Here is a 21,622-nt window from a genome sequence, read left to right as displayed (position 1 = left end):
AGGCTCCTGTAGTCGTCCTGTACTGTACTTACAGCGAGGAGCACTGAGGCACAAAGAGCCACAGGGGGAAACACTCATACAAGATTAATTAGCAGTGGAGCTGCCGGAGGATTGGAGGATATAAATATCTAAAATATTCATCCGTCAGCCGACCAGGCTGCTGCTGCTGCCCTTGGCACAGTCTCACCACACCTTCATTTATATGTTCAGTTACTGACCAAACCTGAACCATCAGCTCATCACACGTTTAACTGTGAAGTTACACTTGTAGTCTTTGTTTTAACATCAATACGTGTCTAAATAAAGTGATGAATGGCAGGAATGGTTGGACAAATTGAAAAGTTTCTATCTAAAGACTTCTGAAGGTAATATCTCACGTGTAATACACAGGAGAGGAGGCTGCAGGTCACACTGAACAAGATAAAGGAGAATAATGAGCACATAGAGGGCAGCAGGACTGAGTCAGCATTTTAGCACTTCCTGGTTCCTCGTCTTGAAGTCGATGTTTTTAATTTATTTATTTGTTTTTGGTTAGAAGCCTGAAATAATGTCTGTAACACAAGTTTAAGAGATTTTAACGTTTTATTCTCCGATATTAATCTCGTCAGTAAATCCCCGACTCGTGAGTCTCTGCAGCTTCTACGTGTCTTAAAACATCAGTTACTAACAAGCGTCTAAATGAGACTAAACATCTTCACGCTAACATTAGCCTCCGTTAGCTTAGTGGTGGTGGCATGACGTCATGTGACCTGCTGTAGTTCCTTTATAGCTGAACGTTAGCTTCTCAGTATTAGCAGCAGCATTTGCAGTATTAGCAGCAGTATTTGCAGTATTATCAGCAGTATTTGCAGTATTAGTAGCAGTATTAGCAGCAGTATTTGCCGTATTATCAGCAGTATTTGCCGTATTATCAGCAGTATTTGCAGTATTATCAGCAGTATTTGCCGTATTATCAGCAGTATTTGCAGTATTATCAGCAGTATTTGCAGTATTAGTAGCAGTATTTGCAGTATTATCAGCAGTATTTGCAGAATTAGTTGCAGTATTTGCAGTATTATCAGCAGTATTTCCCGTATTATCAGCAGTATTTGCAGTATTATCAGCAGTATTTGCCGTATTATCAGCAGTATTTGCAGTATTAGTAGCAGTATTTGCAGTATTATCAGCAGTATTTGCCGTATTATCAGCAGTATTTGCAGTATTAGTAGCAGTATTTGCAGTATTATCAGCAGTATTTGCCGTATTATCAGCAGTATTTGCAGTATTAGTAGCAGTATTTGCCGTATTATCAGCAGTATTTGCCGTATTATCAGCAGTATTTGCAGTATTATCAGCAGTATTTGCCGTATTATCAGCAGTATTTGCAGTATTATCAGCAGTATTTGCAGTATTAGTAGCAGTATTTGCAGTATTATCAGCAGTATTTGCAGTATTATCAGCAGTATTTCCCGTATTATCAGCAGTATTTGCAGTATTATCAGCAGTATTTGCCGTATTATCAGCAGTATTTGCAGTATTAGTAGCAGTATTTGCAGTATTATCAGCAGTATTTGCCGTATTATCAGCAGTATTTGCAGTATTAGTAGCAGTATTTGCAGTATTATCAGCAGTATTTCCCATATTATCAGCAGTATTTGCAGTATTATCAGCAGTATTTGCAGTATTAGTAGCAGTATTTGCCGTATTATCAGCAGTATTTGCCGTATTATCAGCAGTATTTGCAGTATTATCAGCAGTATTTGCCGTATTATCAGCAGTATTTGCAGTATTAGTAGCAGTATTTGCAGTATTATCAGCAGTATTTGCCGTATTATCAGCAGTATTTGCAGTATTAGTAGCAGTATTTGCAGTATTATCAGCAGTATTTGCCGTATTATCAGCAGTATTTGCAGTATTAGTAGCAGTATTTGCAGTATTAGTAGCAGTATTTGCCGTATTACCAGCAGTATTTGCAGTATTAGTAGCAATATTTGCAGTATTATCAGCAGTATTTGCCGTATTATCAGCAGTATTTGCAGTATTAGTAGCAGTATTTGCAGTATTATCAGCAGTATTTGCAGAATTAGTAGCAGTATTTGCAGTATTAGTAGCAGTATTATCAGCAGTATTTCCCATATTATCAGCAGTATTTGCAGTATTATCAGCAGTATTTGCAGTATTAGTAGCAGTATTTGCAGTATTATCAGCAGTATTTGCCGTATTATCAGCAGTATTTGCAGTATTAGTAGCAGTATTTGCAGTATTATCAGCAGTATTTGCATTATTAGTAGCAGTATTTGCCGTATTATCAGCAGTATTTGCATTATTAGTAGCAGTATTAGTAGCAGTATTATCAGCAGTATTTCCCATATTATCAGCAGTATTTGCAGTATTATCAGCAATATTTGCAGCATTGGCAGCATTATTACAGTGTATGTTAGAGTTTCTTTGAGGATATTGACGGTGTTTGCTGCAGCAGTGAGGTTGGCTCTACTGGGACTCTGGAGGACTGTTTACTCAGCACAACAGCAGGTTATTTTTAGAACACACACACACACACACACACACACAGACACACACACACACACACACACAGCCGGGCTGTGACAGTGAGGAAACTGAGAAAGGGAGAACATTAGACAGTTTCCTTCAAACAGCTGTGACCATCAAATACAAGCAATAAAGTTCCTGCTTCCCTGAAAATACATCAGATTATTTCTATTAATGGTTTGTTGCACGGTAGAAACACGGTAAAAACACGGTAAAAACACTGTAGAAACACTGTAGAAACACGGTAAAAACACGGTAGAAACACTGTAAAAACACTGTAGAAACACTGTAGAAACACGGTAGAAACACGGTAGAAACACGGTAAAAACACTGTAGAAACACGGTAAAAACACTGTAGAAACACTGTAAAAACACTGTAGAAACACTGTAGAAACACAGTAGAAACACGGTAAAAACACGGTAGAAACACGGTAAAAACACTGTAGAAACACTGTAGAAACACGGTAAAAACACTGTAGAAACACGGTAAAAACACTGTAGAAACACGGTAGAAACACGGTAGAAACACTTTGGAAACACGGTAGAAACACGGTAGGAACACGGTAGAAACACTGTAGAAACACTTTGGAAACACGGTAGAAACACTGTAGAAACACGGTAAAAACACTGTAGAAACACGGTCGAAACACGGTAAAAACACTGTCGAAACATTGTAGAAACACGGTAAAAACACTGTAGAAACACTGTAGAAACACGGTAGAAACACTGTCGAAACATTGTAGAAACACGGTAGAAACACTGTAGAAACACTGTAGAAACACGGTAGAAACACGGTAAAAACACGGTAGAAACACGGTAGAAACACGGTAAAAACACTGTAGAAACACTGTAGAAACACGGTAGAAACATGGTAAAAACACTGTAGGAACACGGTAGAAACACGGAAAAAACACTGTAGAAACACGGTAGAAACATGGTAAAAACACTGTAGAAACACGGTAGAAACACTGTAAAAACATTGTACAAACACTGTAGAAACACGGTAAAAACACTGTAGAAACACTGTAGAAACACGGTAAAAACACGGTCGAAACACGGTAGAAACACGGTAGAAACACGGTAAAAACACTGTAGAAACACGGTAAAAACACGGTAGAAACACGGTAGAAACACTGTATAAACACTGTAGAAACACGGTAAAAACACGGTAGAAACACGGTAGAAACACTGTAGAAACACAGTAGAAACACTGTAGAAACACTGTAGAAACACTGTAAAAATATTGTAAAAATACTGTAGAAACACGGTAGAAACACGGTAGAAACACGGTAGGAACACTGTAGGAACACGGTAGAAACACGGTAGAAACACTGTAGAAACACGGTAGAAACACTGTAGAAAACCCAGAAATACAGAAGAGATAAAGTGCACACAGACGGTGTTTTGTGCACAGTAACTGTTCGTGGATATTTTTTTCTCTTTTCCTCCTCTCTGTCTCTGACTGTAGGTGTGTGCGCATGGGTGTTTGTGTCGGGAGTGAAGTCCCGCCCTTTGCGAAACACAGCTCAAAATTGTCTGCGAGCCATATGGCATCATCGAAAGAGCTCCTGATTTAGAGAGTACTTATGTATTATATAATATATATATATATATTATATTACATATATGTATATTATATATATATATATATATATATATAATATAATATAATATATATATATAATAATATAATATATATATATATATATATTATATATATGTATATTATATATATATATATATATATGTATATTATATATATATGTATATTATATATATATATATATATATATATATATATATATATATATTAGGGCTGTTGAATTAACGTGTTAATTTTGATTAATTAATCACAGAAAAAATAATGCAACAAAAACATTAACGTAGATTAATTTTGCTCTTAGATGCCCCCCCCCCCCCCCCCTTGACTCTTTACGTCACCGACGCGGCGCGGCCACAGCAGATGTTACTTGGCCCAGTGAATGGAAAGTTCACATTAATAAACTCCCGGATGTAACTGTTGATGCTCCGCTCTGTGAGATTCCTCCAGCAAAGAATGTTCAAACCATCGGAGAACTTCAAGCCTGAAATATCACCTCAACGCAAAGCACTTAGCAGCTAGCTCGGAGCTAGCTAGCACCGCCGCTGATGCTAAAGTGAGCGACCAGTCTCGTCATCTCTCGATCAGGCGTTCAGACGCAGAATGAGTCGTTCTACCAGAGACACATTAACGTCGGTCTACCTGAGACACATTAACATCGTCTACCTGAAACACATTAACATCGTCTACCTGAGACACATTAACACCGGTCTACCTGAGACACGTTAACATCGTCTACCTGAGACACGTTAACATCGGTCTACCTTAGACACATTAACGTCGGTCTACCTGAGACCCGTTAACATCGGTCTACCTGAGACACATTAACATCGTCTACCTGAGACACGTTAACACCGGTCTACCTGAGACACGTTAACATCGTCTACCTGAGACACGTTAACACCGGTCTACCTGAGACACATTAACATCGGTCTACCTGAGACACATTAACATCGGTCTACCTGAGACACATTAACATCGTCTACCTGAAACACATTAACATCGTCTACCTGAGATACATTAACACCGGTCTACCTGAGACACGTTAACATCGTCTACCTGAGACACGTTAACATCGGTCTACCTTAGACACATTAACGTCGGTCTACCTGAGACCCGTTAACATCGGTCTACCTGAGACACATTAACATCGTCTACCTGAGACACGTTAACACCGGTCTACCTGAGACACGTTAACATCGTCTACCTGAGACACGTTAACACCGGTCTACCTGAGACACATTAACACCGGTCTACCTGAGACACGTTAACATCTGTCTACCTGAGACATTAACACCGGTCTACCTGAGACACATTAACATCGTCTACCTGAGACAAATTAACATCTGTCTACCTGAGACACATTAACATCGGTCTACCTGAGACACGTTAACATCGTCTACCTGAGACACATTAACATCAGTCTACCTGAGACACATTAACAACGGTAAACATAATGTTTATTGTGCACTGAAAGATGTGATGACAGATTTTAAATTACACTTTATGTCAAACTGTTGGTCTGTGTTGTCTGAGATAAATGTGACAGACAAGATATTTGAGAAAGAGTATTAAATAAAAGACATGTTGACAGTTTATAATGCTACTCATTGATTCATCTTCTAAATACATTTGAATATTTTGAAATGCTTCTCACAGCAAATATTGATACATGAGATTAATTTAGATTAATTAATTTTTCGGTATTAATCGCAAATATGAATATTTGCTTGGAAATGTTGATATTACAACTCAAAACATGAAGCAACATCAATTTATTAACGTAAAAATTTAATAATAAGGCAAGTAATTGTATAGTCATTTAAAATTAACCCAAATTGAAATGTAGCATGTAAACACACTAAATTGGTTTAGTTTAGACGGATTATAATATTGTTTGCAATAGTTATTCAGTCTTATTTTGTCTTTTGTATGTTTACTATTGTTCCTTACTAAAGTAGAAGTATTTCTTATCTGTTTACTTGATTAATCGAGGGAATAATCGGTAGAAAACTTGATTACTAAAACAATCGATAGCTGCAGTCCTGATTGATTTTATTCAATTTTTAGAATGATAATTATCAACATCGATCAAAATAAAGGAAACATATTGTGATAACATATTGGTCTAACTCATCCTGGGACAATGAAAAATTTGTTCGGGCCGAGCAAAGATCTTCCCAGAGACGCCTTTCGGACAAAACAGATTTTTGTATGCATGTATGTGGTAACTATAACTTGATATATAGTTATACATATAGATATAACGTTGATGGAGAGAGGCTCCATTGAGTTGCATTGTGATGCGTTCAAGCTTTTTTCAGTAAAAATGAGTGCTGGTAAATGATAACGTTATGATGTGTTCAAATGTAGTCTTGTAAAATTGAGTTTTTGGTGAGAAACTTGAATAAATCCAGGTGTTTGAAGATGATGTTTCGACCTGTAGTGTGACGGACTGATAACACGTCACACCATCGGACGTTGCTCTTTCAAAATGAATTCTGATCCACTTCCTCAATATTACAGGTGCAGCTGTGTGGTGGAGCTTCACTTAACTGTAATTATCAGTGAAGTTGTTAGGTGATAGTAAAGTACAAGCTGAAACGTAGGTTTCAGCTTGTATGTGAATAAACAGACGTGCGGCTGTGGTTCATAATTGTTTTGGAACTCGACCTGTCTGTTAAACTAAGTGATTACACAGAAACACTGTCCATGAGTAATCCAGAACAAGACATTGTTGAAAATAATAATTATCATATTGTTAAATTTATTCATTTAAAGCAGTCCTCAATTATTTGTCTAAAACAAATTAGGAAGTTAGCGTTAGATGGCTAGCCTGATAGCTAACAATGAAAATAAACTCTGCAATATCTAAAACTATTTAAAAAAGACTGAACTTGCTTTGCATTTGTACTGCTGTCCTTCACCAGACCATCAATACAATTCCTACATTTATCATAATATTATTTGTATTATTATTATTATTATTATTATTATTATTATACTTTACCTGGAATAATGTTTTGAATAAGACATTTTTTGATTTGTCCTAAAACTAAGAATAAATGTTGTGAAAATGTAGTAGAAATCATTACATTATATTTCCTCCTACATGTAGACAATATGTTCTAACACTTTGTTTTAAAACTAATTATATCGAAACTGCTTGTGTTCATTTCTTCTTTTCATGTTTTGCAAGATGGAGCCTTGTAATAAAGCAGAAAGTGAGTTCTTAGGGTTAGAAGGTACCTCCTAATGTAAAAAACATTTACACATTTGATAGTTAGACTTTGATATGTTACATGTGTGTATATATATAGTACAGTTGGGGTGTCTGCCGTGTTCAGACTTACACATTTTATTTTTGCTATTTGAAATGCAACAACTAACATCTGAACTCTGCTCAGAAGGCAGATGAATTTATTATATATGTGAACATTATGCTTCCACGTGGCGGTGTGTCTCTGGATGTGGTTAGCGTGTGAGTGATCAACCTGCCGATCTGCCTGTTGTAGGGGAAAGGGGAAAGGGTCGTTGCCATGTTGCTGAAGGAGCTTCCTGCGCCCTCAGAAGGAAACCCCCTCCTCACGGTGACAACCAAGGTTGGCATGACGACCTCAGAGATTAATTTTTGTTCTTTTTATTTCTGTATTTTTTATTCTTGCTTGTTTGCTTGAACCTGAAACCTGCAGCTTCATGTTCAGTTTCATTATTAAGTGATAAATAGAAATAATCCACGCAGCTGTGGTCAAACTGTTTTATTTATTTATCTACAGTCGATCTATCTACCCGGACTTTTATTTTGAAATCTGTAGACCAAAGTGACTTTAAAACCCGACGTAAGAATTATTCAAAGTAGTAAAACATTGTGCTTCTTATAATATTATTTTCTATGAATTTTAATCTTTAAAAAACTACAATGATGGCGGCATTACAACATGAGGTGTGAGCGGCACATTTAACATGTACGTGGCAAATAGAACAGTAGAAAATTAAATAAAGTTTAACATGAAACTAAAGACTAAACTAGCTAATGTAATTAATCATCAATTAATGCATCCATAAAATACATTACAAAACATCCAGTTAAACAATGAAATAATATCTGAATAAAACACGTTTCATCATTTATCTCCAATTATTATGAGAGGTGCTAACATGCTAACAGGAAGTGGTTGACACACTTCCTGGGCGTGTCTATAAGGACCACGGTGCATGTTGTAATTAATCTGCTCGTGTTTAATATTCTGTTTCTTGTACTTCTTAAATAATCTACTTTTCTTTCTGTCCTTCGGTTGTATCGGACCTCCCATCTGAAGTCTGTGGAAGTGAGCAGTATGAAGCATGACGTCAGATCTGAGTCTTTTAGTGGACAGTCGTGCTGTCGTGCTCTTTCACAGGATTAAAAACAAGCATATTCCAGTTGACATGTGGATGTACACGGCCATGTGAATTAGGATTAGGAGGCCAGACACACACAGATCTGTGATCAGATTAAATCAGGCCTCAGATTGAAACACTGAATTACAGGTTTCACGTTGTCCTATGTTTCCCAGAATGCCTTTTCGCAACTCACACAAGTTTGACCACGTGATCATTTGTTTATTCCCGTAGCAGTGAACGCATTAAAAAGAAACAGAAATAATTCATGATGGTTTGTAAAAAATCATGTTTGTCAGGTCTGCAAGACGACAAGCAAACAACTCTTAAAATGCTTGTTTTCTGAATGGAGTTTGGTTGATCAGGGCTAAGCTAACATTGTAGCTGTTCTATCATCTAAATGAGGCCTCAATATGTTTAAAAGGGCATCAAGGTGAAACAGGTTTTATTTCTCTGCAGCTCCATGATGCTGTCAGAGCTTCTAATGACAGTCTGAGCCGTCAGTGCACACACACTTTTGTGGACGTACACTGATGAAGGATTACACTGCAGCGCTCTCTCTCTCAATGTTTAATTCCGAGCCACCTGCTCACTCCTGTGGAAGCCTGTCAGTCAGTTCATTAGATCAGCTGAAGCTCTGAGAGCCGGACTAAATATTTCTGCTATTTTATAATCTTCACGTGGAGCTCAGATATGTGTTTCCTGTGGCACTGGGGGCTGAACACTCCGTGGACCGTTACGTCTTCATAGTTTGTATGTTGGCTTGTGGCGGCAGAGACGAGGGAACGACTTGTGTTTTTGTTTCCGCACCGATATAGTGCTGCTTCCTGGGAGGGGAGCGTGCAGCGGATACGGCCGGCATGTATCCGAGCAGAGAGATCATCTGTGAACAGAAAGTTTGATGAACCTCGTTTCTGCCACGTGCAGAGATCTCGACTGTAACATCTCCAGTCAGCAGCTGTTCTTCTTCTCTCTGTACTGAGCAGACTGCACTGACTCACTATCACCTCTAGAGGAACACGTGGTATTATGGCCTGGACGCAGCGCAGCTAGCTGTTAGCATGCTAACTCCAGAAGATATCTCTGCAACACAGACGTGTTTAACATCAACACTGTTCCCTCTTCACACTGTTGATGTTAGTTCATGTTTTAATGTTTTAACTTTAAATTCTGCCGTATCTTACACACTGAACCTTTATTAGAGCAGGCATAAGACCTTTTTGCGGTCAAATACGTTTTTTAATCTGTCCATGATGAAGCCTGACAAACGTCTCTTTCTTCATTCTATCATTAAAATAGAGCAGTGACATCACTTCCTGCATGCAGCGCTTCGTGAACATGTGCTGTCATGTTTGAATAACGTTGAATACATGTGAGGAACATGAGTGACAGATGGAGCATGAGGTCGTACATGTTGTGTGGCTGCGACAGAGCTCCTTGTTTTTGTCAGCAGCAGCTCTGATGAATTAAACGTTTTAAGGAGATTGTAACGGTGAAATACACAGCAGCTGTGTTCATGAATGTAAAATGTAGAATGTAATGTGAGTCCTCTGCTGTTCTCCAGGCTTCACACAAACACAGAATGACTCTTCAAGCTTTCACCATTTTTGTGACTCATTTAGAAACATTATCTTTGTTGTGTAATGTGACGAGTGCATGTTCCACTGCGGGCTTAATTTGTATTACTAACAAGTATTCTATGATTTACTGTTTTACAACAATGTGTAGTCGAGTAACACAGTAAAGAAACACAGTAGAGGACAGTAAAGAAATGAAGTAGAGTACAGTAAAGAAACACAGTAGAGTACAGTAAAGAAACACAGTAGAGTACAGTAAAGAAACACAGTAGAGTATAGTAAAGAAACACAGTAGAGGACAGTAAATAAACACAGTAGAGTACAGTAAAGAAACGCAGTAGAGTACAGTAAAGAAACACAGTTGAGTACAGTAAAGAAACGCAGTAGAGGACAGTAAAGAAATGAAGTAGAGTATAGTAAAGAAACACAGAAGAGGACAGTAAAGAAACACAGTAGAGGACAGTAAAGAAACACAGTAGAGGACAGTAAAGAAACGCAGTAGAGTACAGTAAAGAAACAAAGTAGAGTATAGTAAAGAAACGCAGTAAAGTACAGTAAAGAAACAAAGTAGAGTATAGTAAAGAAACGCAGTAGAGTACAGTAAAGAAACACAGTATAGTATAGTAAAGAAACACAGTAGAGTACAGTAAAGAAACACAGTAGAGGACAGTAAAGAAACACAGTAGAGGACAGTAAAGAAACGCAGTAGAGTACAGTAAAGAAACACCGTAGAGTATAAGAAAGAAACACAGTAGAGTATAGTAAAGAAACACAGTAGAGTACAGTAAAGAACACAGTAGAGTACAGTAAAGAAACGCAGTAGAGTACAGTAAAGAAACAAAGTAGAGTATAATAAAGAAACACAGTAGAGTATAGTAAAGAAACACAGTAGAGTACAGTAAAGAACACAGTAGAGTACAGTAAAGAAACGCAGTAGAGTACAGTAAAGAAACACAGTAGAGTATAGTAAAGAAACACAGTAGAGTATAGTAAAGAAACACAGTAGAGTACAGTAAAGAAACACAGTAGAGTATGGTAAAGAAACAGAGTAGAGTACAGTAAAGAAACACAGTAGAGTACAGTAAAGAAACACAGTAGAGTACAGTAAAGAAACGCAGTAGAGGACAGTAAAGAAATGAAGTAGAGTATAGTAAAGAAACACAGAAGAGGACAGTAAAGAAACACAGTAGAGGACAGTAAAGAAACACAGTAGAGGACAGTAAAGAAACACAGAAGAGGACAGTAAAGAAACACAGTAGAGTATAGTAAAGAAACACAGTAGAGTACAGTAAAGAAACGCAGTAGAGTACAGTAAAGAAACGCAGTAGAGGACAGTAAAGAAATGAAATAGAGTATAGTAAAGAAACACAGAAGAGGACAGTAAAGAAACACAGTAGAGGACAGTAAAGAAACACAGTAGAGGACAGTAAAGAAACACAGTAGAGTATAGTAAAGAAACACAGTAGAGTACAGTAAAGAAACACAGTAGAGTACAGTAAAGAAACACAGTAGAGGACAGTAAAGAAACACAGGAGAGGACAGTAAAGAAACACAGTAGAGGACAGTAAAGAAACACAGTAGAGGACAGTAAAGAAACACAGGAGAGGACAGTAAAGAAACACAGTAGAGGACAGTAAAGAAACACAGGAGAGGACAGTAAAGAAACACAGAGGACAGTAAAGAAACACAGTAGAGGACAGTAAAGAAACACAGAGGACAGTAAAGAAACACAGAGGACAGTAAAGAAACACAGTAGAGGACAGTAAAGAAACACAGTAGAGGACAGTAAAGAAACACAGTAGAGGACAGTAAAGAAACACAGAGGACAGTAAAGAAACACAGTAGAGTATAGTAAAGAAACACAGAGGACAGTAAATAAACACAATAGAGGACAGTAAAGAAACACAGAGGACAGTAAAGAAACACAGTAGAGTACAGTAAAGAAACACAGAGGACAGTAAAGAAACACAGTAGAGGACAGTAAAGAAACACAGAGGACAGTAAAGAAACACAGAGGACAGTAAAGAAACACAGTAGAGTACAGTAAAGAAACACAGTAGAGGACAGTAAAGAAACACAGTAGAGGACAGTAAAGAAACACAGTAGAGTATAGTAAAGAAACACAGTAGAGGACAGTAAAGAAACACAGTAGAGTACAGTAAAGAAACACAGTAGAGGACAGTAAAGAAACACAGTAGAGGACAGTAAAGAAACACCCTAGAGTACAGTAAAGAAACACAGTAGAGGATAGTAAAGAAACACAGTATAGTATAGTAAAGAAACGCAGTAGAGTACAGTAAAGAAACAAAGTAGAGTATAGTAAAGAAACACAGTAGAGGACAGTAAAGAAACACAGTAGAGGACAGTAAAGAAACACAGAGGACAGTAAAGAAACACAGTAGAGTATAGTAAAGAAACACAGAGGACAGTAAATAAACACAGTAGAGGACAGTAAAGAAACACAGAGGATAGTAAAGAAACACAGTAGAGTACAGTAAAGAAACACAGTAGAGGACAGTAAAGAAACAAAGTAGAGTACAGTAAAGAAACACAGTAGAGGACAGTAAAGAAACACAGAGGACAGTAAAGAAACACAGTAGAGTATAGTAAAGAAACACAGTAGAGTACAGTAAAGAAACACAGTAGAGTACAGTAAAGAAACACAGTAGAGGACAGTAAAGAAACACAGTAGAGTATAGTAAAGAAACACAGTAGAGTACAGTAAAGAAATACAGTAGAGTATAGTAAAGAAACACAGTAGAGTATAGTAAAGAAACACAGTAGAGTACAGTAAAGAAACACAGTAGAGTATAGTAAAGAAACACAGTAGAGTACAGTAAAGAAACACAGTAGAGTACAGTAAAGAAACACCATAGAGTATAGTAAAGAAAGGCAGTAGAGTACAGTAAAGAAACAAAGTAGAGTATAGTAAAGAAACACAGTAGAGTATAGTAAAGAAACACAGTAGAGTACAGTAAAGAAACACAGAGGACAGTAAAGAAACACAGTAGAGTATAGTAAAGAAACACAGTAGAGTACAGTAAAGAAACACAGTAGAGGACAGTAAAGAAACACAGTAGAGTACAATAAAGAAACGCAGTAGAGTACAGTAAAGAAACGCAATAAAGGACTGTAAAGAAACGCAGTAGAGGACAGTAAAGAAACACAGTAGAGTATAGTAAAGAAACACAGTAGAGTACAGTAAAGAAACACAGTTGAGTACAGTAAAGAAACACAGTAGAGTAAAGTAAAGAAACACAGTAGAGTACAGTAAAGAAACAATAGTAGAGTACAGTAAAGAAACACAGTAGAGTAAAGTAAAGAAACACAGTAGAGTAAAGTAAAGAAACACAGTAGAGTACAGTAAAGAAACAATAGTAGAGTACAGTAAAGAAACACAGTAGAGTACAGTAAAGAAACACAGTAGAGAAACACAGTAGAGTACAGTAAAGAAACACAGTAGAGTACAGTAAAGAAAAGCAGTAGAGGACAGTAAAGAACACAGTCGAGTACATTAAAGAAACACAGTAGAGGACAGTAAAGAAAAGCAGTAGAGGACAGTAAAGAAACACAGTAGAGTACAGTAAAGAAACACAGTAGAGTACAGTAAAGAAACACAGTAGAGTACAGTAAAGAAAAGCAGTAGAGGACAGTAAAGAAACACAGTAGAGTACATTAAAGAAACACAGTCGAGTACATTAAAGAAACACAGTAGAGTACATTAAAGAAACACAGTAGAGTACAGTAAAGAAACACAGTAGAGTACAGTAAAGAAACGCAGTAGAGGACAGTAAAGAAACACAGTTGAGTACAGTAAAGAAAAGCAGTAGAGGACAGTAAAGTGTCTCTCTGGTGTTTCTGGTCTCCAGCTGGTTCGGGAGCAGCAGGAGAGTCGACCGTTGCTGAGTCCCTCCATTGATGACTTCCTGTCGGAGATCCGGAGCGACGCCCCGTCCTCCCGCCCCCTCACCTCCAACACAGCAGGTAGAGTCCCCCTCCTTATCACCTCTGTCTCCCCCGTCCTCCACAGCTCAGCAGGGCTCCTCTTTATCCCTTCAACATGCTCAGCTCGCTGTTTTGGAAGTATCAGAATCACCACCAGCTGCAGACATCTTGGTACTCAAAGCGCCGCTGCCAGAATAATTCTAATTCTAATTGGAGCAAAAATAATCAATATCAATATCCAACTGTAGCTTCAGTACACTGTGCGTTTGGGAATTGATTTTAAGATTTGAATCATCACTAATTATCACTGCCCCGAGTATGTTATTCAATATCTAACCGTATACAGGACTGTCTCAGAAAATTAGAATATTGTGATAAAGTTCTTTATTTTCTGTAATGCAATTAAAAAAACAAAAATGTCATACATTCTGGATTCATTACAAATCAACTGAAATATTGCAAGCCTTTTATTATTTTAATATTGCTGATTATGGCATACAGCTTAAGAAAACTCAAATATCCTATCTCTAAATATTAGAATATCATGAAAAAGTATACTAGTAGGGTGTTCAACGAATCACTTGAATCGTCTAATTAACTCGAAACACCTGCAAGGGTTTCCTGAGCCTTGAAAAACACTCAGCTTGGTTCAGTAAACTAAATCACAAGTATGGGGAAGACTGCTGATCTGACTGCTGTCCAGAGGACCATCATTGACACCCTCCATCAGGAGGGTAAGACACAAAAAGAAATGTCTCAAAGAGCAAGCTGTTCACAGAGTGCAGTTTCAAAGCACATCCACAAAAGGTCTGTTGGAAGGGGGAAATGTGGCAGGAAACGCTGCACAATCAAGAGAGATGACCGCAGCCTTAACAGCATTGTGAAGAAGAGTCGCTTCCAGAATTTGGGGGAGCTTCAAAGACAGTGGACTGAAGCTGGAGTCCAGGTATCAAAAGCCACTGTTCACAGACGTGTCCGGGAAATGGGCTACAATAGCCGTATTCCCATGGTCAAGCCACTTCTGAACTCAAGACAACGGAAGAAGCGTCTGACTTGGGCTATGGAAAAGAAGCACTGGACAGTTGCAGAGTGGTCCAAAGTCCTCTTTTCAGACGAAAGCAAGTTTTGTATTTCATTTGGAAGTCAAGGCGCCAGAGTCTGGAGAAAGGCTGGAGAGGAACAAAATCCAAGTTGCTTGAAATCCAGTGTGAAGTTCCCACAGTCAGCGATGGTTTGGGGAGCCATGTCAGCTGCTGCTGGTGTTGGTCCACTGTGTTTCATCAAGCCCAGAGTAAATGCAGCTGTGTACCAAGAGATTTTAGAGCACTACATGCTTCCGTCTGCTGAAAAGCTCTATGGAGATGAGGAATTCATTTTCCAGCATGATCTGGCACCTGCCCACAGTGCCAAAACCACCAGTAACTGGTGTACTGACCATGGCATTACTGTCCTCGATTGGCCTGCCAATTCCCCTGACCTGAACCCCATAGAGAATATGTGGGGTATTGTGAAGAAGAAGCTGAAAGACACTAGAACCCAACAATGCTAATGAGCTAAAGGCCGCTATTGAAGCATCCTGGGCATCCATAACACCTCAGCAATGCCACAGGCTGATTGCCTCCATGCCACGCCGCATTGATGCAGTAATCCGTGCAAAAGGATTCCCAACCAAGTACTGAGTGCATTAATGGACATTTTCAAATGTTTGATTTTGTTTTGCTGTTATAAATCTTTTTTTTTACTTGGTCTGAGGAACTATTCTAATTTTTTGAGATAGGATTTTTGAGTTTTCTTAAGCTGTAAGCCATAATCAGCAATATTAAAATAATAAAAGGCTTGCAATATTTCAGTTGATTTGTAATGAATCCAGAATGCATGACATTTTTGTTTTTTTAATTGCATTACAGAAAATAAAGAACTTTATCACAATATTCTAATTTTCTGAGACAGTCCTGTATAAGTGTCATCTGAAATCCTCCTGTGTGTCCCCTTTTACTGGGGGTTCATTTCTGACCCGATTGATGAGCAGCACGACTCGTTCTACAGTCAGGACCGATCATGGCCCGATCAGCTGCTCCAGACCGGCCGTCCGAGATGTCAGTCAGACTCTCGCACTGTTGAAGCAGAGCCACGAGTCGATTCCTGCGCTAGTAAACAAACTTCTTCTCGCCTCAGAGCTTTCAAACTTTATTTATACAGGTAAAATGTCATTGAGACACAGGGTCTCATTCTCAAGAGAGACCTGATCAGATGGTAACAGCACCATACAAAGTCACAGACAGACAAGAGGCAACAGTCAAATAAAACATCATAAATGGGAGATGTTGTCTCTGACAGTTTGTTAACTTCACCTCCCGGAGAAGTGCGTGAGGTTAACGGCACTAAGATGATTCCGGTGAAACTAGATCATATTTTATGTAGAAAAATGTTTTCTGCTCCTCCGGCTGCTCTGCAACGACTCTCCATGATTTACGTTTCCTGATGTACGGAAAGCTTTACTTGCTGCTAAAGCAGCTAACCGCTAGCTGCTGCCAGTTAGTTAGCCGTTAGCTCAGTTAGTTAGTCGTTAGCTCAGTGAGCTCGCAGCACCGGGGGAGTTTTGCTGTTTAAATGTCTTTAACTTACAACATCTGGTTCTTAAAGACTACAAGACTACAAGATCACAAAGCTGTCGACTTGCTAATTGTTGATTATGAATAATGTAATAAACGTGTAAACGCACGTGTAACGTTCCTGCTGTTTATATACTCCAGTGCTGTGTATGTTAATAATCATTTCTATTGTTTTATTATTTTAGCATCTTATCGAATACTTATACTTACTTATTTTTACCTTTTTATTTTGCTCTTATTTTATTGTCATTTTATTGGATTGTGTTTTTAGGTCCAGGCAGCATTTAGATTCTGTAATACAATGTTTTATTATCATCTCTCTTACAGACATAATGCACAATAATAACATCATAACATAACATCAGATATGATGTTATAGCTATAATAAAGAACTCCTCCTTCTTCTTCTATGTCTTTGTGTCTTTTCTCTGTCTGAACTTTTTTATTCTTCCTCCGTCCTTCTCTTCTTCTTCTGTTTTCTCCCCAAATCTGTCTCTTCCTGTCCTCGTCTAACTTTGTGTCCTTGGCTGTCCTGCTTCCTGCGCTGTGCCCCATCTGTCACCTCCGACTCAGCAGGTACCCCCCCCCCCCCCCCCCATTAATGAGCACCTGTGACCTGCTCCGTCCTCTTCACATTCATTATCTCAAACAGACTCTGTTCACTGAAGTCATCCGTCCGGTTCAAACTGTGATCGTGTTTCAGAGTTTGAAGATGACGTGTAAAGGTCACCGTGAGGAAAGCATAGAAACATTATTGTTTACTTAAAGTCAACATGTAATTTAGAGATTTATTGATTAAAGCTCACTTTCACTTCTGACTGCAGGTTTATGTCCATTATATATCTTATTCAAGCCGTACACATGTATTACCTCCATCAGCAGAGTTTCATCAGATGGTTGTACATGTTAAGTTGGAACTTTGTGCACTAAGAAAGGCGCCGTGAGTAATGATACATGAAAGCAGAGCAAAGCTGAGACAAAAGGAACATTTATTCATGATAAACCTGCACAAATAAACACTTTGTACTAAAAGGTTTTTCTCAATTTCTCAGTGACTTGAAGAAAAACAAGTTCAAGTTGTATAAAAATAGAAATGCTGCCTGGTACATAAATACAATTGGCAGCGTTAGGCTTACCAAAAATAAAATTGTGCACAAACTAACATGTATTTAATGCTTGACACAACTTTGACTTACTGTCCTCAGGAGCAAAATCCAGCTGCTTGTGGAATAATCAAACTTTGGAAGTTATGAATCAATTCAGAATCTTGATCCATATTTTCCCCTCAGCTGAACTTTACCCTCCGTCCTGTCGTCCCTGCAGTTCTGTCCACAAGCTCTGGACTTGGTGGACCTCAGTGAGCCGGGGCAGAGCAGCGGGGGCATGTAATAGTGGCAGTAGCAAGGAGCAGAGGAGAAGTCCTCTGAGGAGGAAGGGCAGCTCAGGAGCCCTCGACGCCGGGGCGAGACCTGACGAGACGGAGCTAATCCAGGTGGAGGTGGAAGCACCGGCTGCCAGCCCCAGAACACCGGAGAAGATCTCACTGGACTCAGGTACTGCAGACTAAAGCAACACACAGGAAGCTCCAGTGAGTCGAACATCAGCTGATCTCAGATCTCCTGCAGCTGTAATGCACACACTGACTTCAGTAAAGCACAGCACACACCCCAGTTATGGCCCTATATACATATATACATACACTCACCGGCCACTTTATTAGTACACCTTGCAAGTACCGGGCCCTTTTTGCCTTCAGAACTGCCTTAATTCTTCGTGGCATCGACTCAACAAGGTACTGGAAACATTCCTCAGAGATGTTGGTCCATATTGATGTGATAGCATCCCGCTGTTGCTGCAGATCCATGATGCGAATCTCTCATTCCAGCACATCCCTAAGGTGCTCTATGGGTTGAGATCTGGTGACTGGAGGCCATTTGAGTTCAGTGAACTCATTGTCATGTTGAAGAAACCAGTTTGAGATGATTGAGGCTTTGTGACATTATCTGCTGGAAGTATCCATCAGAAGGTACACTGTGGTCATCAAGGGATGGACATGCTCAACCACATATACTCAGGTAGGCTGTGGCGTTTTAAACGACGTCTCAACTGTACTAAGGGGCCCAAATTCTGCAAGAAAATATCCCCCACACCATTACACCACCACCACCAGCTGAAGCGTGATACAAGGAGGGATGGATCCAGGCTTCATGTTGTTTACACCAAATCTGAGCCTACCGTCTGAATGTCGCAGCAGAAACCAGGCAAACATCTTTCAATTCTTCTATTGTCCCAGTTTTGTGAGTCCAGATGTTCAGGTGGTTACGGTAAGCGCGTCATTTCCGGTTGTTAATGTTTCTGTGTTGTTGGTAGCATACTTCGGCAGCTCCAGTTTGACCCAGTTAATGTTGTTATATTCTTGATCACATCGGCTAATTACCTGTCATCTATCTAAACCTATACTTGTACTTCCTAAGCACTTACAACTCTCTCCTTATCCTCCTTCTCTTAGCGACTCTCGCTAAATCCTCAATTCTTTACGCTCCTTTCGGCTCTGCTAACGTTAGCTGCTGCAGCTCGGCAGCTAGCGATGGCATCTCCCTCTTCTGCTCTCTCCTGCTCGGTGTGTTTCATGTTTAGCTATTGCTTCGGCCTCCTTTAGTGATAATGGTACGTGTATTAAATGTAGTTTTATACGCAGGGTTGGAGGCGAGTTTTAGAGGGATAGATGAGCGGCTCCGCACCATGGCTAGTCAGCGGTTAGCAAGTGTAGCTGTTAGCAAGCCCCTATAGTCGGTGGCGGGTCGACCAGTGGTATCTCCTGTTAGCCGTCCCCCGGCGGGACCCGAGCAGCCGGGGAGACTGGGTGACTGTCCGAAAGAAGTGTTATCAGAAGCCCACGGTTCACCACCAACCGCTTGCTGTTTCTAACAGATTCTCCCCCACTCAGTGACACACCAGCTGAGAAGCCAACTCTGGTTTATCGTAGCTCAATTTTGAGATACGTTCATTTTGAGACACCAGCGACGACAGTCACGTGCATTCCGGGGGCCAGAGCGGGCGACATAGAAGCACATTTGAAACTGCTGGCTAAGGCTAACGTAAATACAGTAAGATTGTTATTCACGGTCGGCGGTAAATGACACGCGATTGCGTCAATCGGAGTGTACTAAAGTTAATGTGGAGTCGGTGTGTACATTTGCCAAAACAATGTCGGACTCCGTAGTTTCTCTGGTCCTCTGCCAAATCTTTGAATGATGACATGTTTAGCCGCATGTCATCATTCCGTCGCTGGCTCTCACGGTGGTGTCCAGATAATGATTGTGGGCTTCGTAGACAATTGGCGGACTTTCTGGGGAAGGCCTGGTCTGATTAGGAGTGACGGCATCCATCCTACTTTGGCTGGAGGCAGATCTCATATCCAATAATATTACACACGTCTATTAGTGGACCTAATCCATGACAAACTCCAGAGTTGAGACCAGGACAAAGAGTTGTAGTCTTACACACTTCTCGTGCTTCTTTCCGGGCAGTCACCCACTCAAATCCCCATAGTGACTGTGTCTGCCCCCACGACCACTGAAACTAATCAAGTCTATGGTTAAACAGAAGAGGAGTTATACATGAAAACCTAATTAAAATAAACACCACCACTGCAAAAGTGCAACTAAATCAAAAATTAAATGTGGGCTCTTAAACATCAGATCTTTTATCAACGAAAGCTGGATTGGTAAATGATTAATATCAGATAATAAGATTGATTTATTTTGTCTCACTGAAACCTGGCTGAGACATGAAGAATATGTCAGTCTAATGAATCTATCTCCACCTGGTCATATTTAATACTCACATTCCTCGAGGTACTGGCCGAGGAGGTGGAGTTGGGGCCATATTTGACTCAAACCTCTTGATCAATCCTAAGCCTAAACTAAAATATAACTCTTTTGAAAGCCTTGTTCTTACGCTCTCAAACCCAACATGGAAAACAATAAAGCCAATTTTTTTGTTACTGTGTACCGCCCTCCTGGTCCGTATTCTGAAGTTCTATCTGAACTCTCAACATTTTTATCAAATTTAGTCCTTAAAACAGATAAAGTAATTATTGTAGGTGACTTTAATATTCATGTGGATGTTGATAGTGACAGCCTTAATAATGCATTTATCTCAATATTAGATTCAATTGGGTTCAGTCAAAATGTACATGAACCAACTCACTGTTTAAACCACACTCTGGACCTTGTTCTGGGATATGGTGTTGAAATTGAAAGTTTATCAGTGTGTCCACATAATCCTCTTTTATCAGACCATTTTTTAATAACTTTTGAAGTCCTGTTACTGGACTACAAGCCAGTAGGCAAAATATCCTACGCTCGATGTTTATCTGAAAGTGCTGTGACTAAATTTAAGGAAGTGATTCCATCAGCACTTGATTCAATACCAGGACTCAATATCAATATAACAGAGGACTCCAATGCTAACTTTAGTCCCTCCCAAATTAATCATCTTGTTGATAGCGCTGCAGCCTCACTGCGAATAACACTCGACTCTGTCGCTCCTCTTAAGAAGAAGATCATAAAACAGAAAAAGAAAGCTCCATGGCTTAATTTACAAATCCGCAAACTAAAACAAAAGTCGAGAAATCTTGAAAGTAAATGGCGTTCCACTAAATTGGAAGAATCTCGTTTAGTCTGGTTAGATCATCTTAAAACGTATAAGAAGGCTCTCCGTAATGCCAGAGCAGCTTATTACTCTTCCTTAATAGAAGAAAATAAGAACAACCCCAGGTTTCTTTTCAGCACTGTAGCCAGGCTGACAGAGAGCCACAGCTCTACAGAGCCTTCTGTTCCTATATCTCTCAGTAGTGACGACTTTATGAGTTTCTTTAACGATAAAATTATAATTATTAGAGACAAAATTAATCTCCTCCTGACCTCAATTGGTAATGACTTAACTTCAACTGTTGGAATTTTAAAAACATCTGT

General features: G+C 39.2%; 1 protein-coding gene across 1 annotated transcript in view; it reads left to right on the top strand.

Annotated features, from left to right (window-relative positions):
- LOC115022926 (PEX5-related protein-like) overlaps positions 1 to 16,221 on the top strand; it is a 35,978-nt gene extending 19,757 nt beyond the window's left edge. The window contains exons 2-4 of the mRNA XM_029454038.1: positions 7,645 to 7,731; positions 13,956 to 14,070; positions 16,061 to 16,221. Of these exons, the coding sequence (XP_029309898.1) occupies positions 7,645 to 7,731; positions 13,956 to 14,070; positions 16,061 to 16,152 (294 nt within the window). The 3' untranslated portion in view covers positions 16,153 to 16,221. The remainder of the gene's footprint in view (positions 1 to 7,644; positions 7,732 to 13,955; positions 14,071 to 16,060) is intronic.
- Positions 16,222 to 21,622: the final 5,401 nt, after the last annotated feature.

This window comes from Cottoperca gobio, chromosome 17, assembly GCF_900634415.1.
Source record: "Cottoperca gobio chromosome 17, fCotGob3.1, whole genome shotgun sequence".
NCBI classification, from domain to species: Eukaryota; Metazoa; Chordata; class Actinopteri; order Perciformes; family Bovichtidae; genus Cottoperca; species Cottoperca gobio.
The sequence above is the reverse complement of the archived record's forward strand: the minus strand, read 5'-3'. Positions and strand labels throughout refer to the sequence as shown.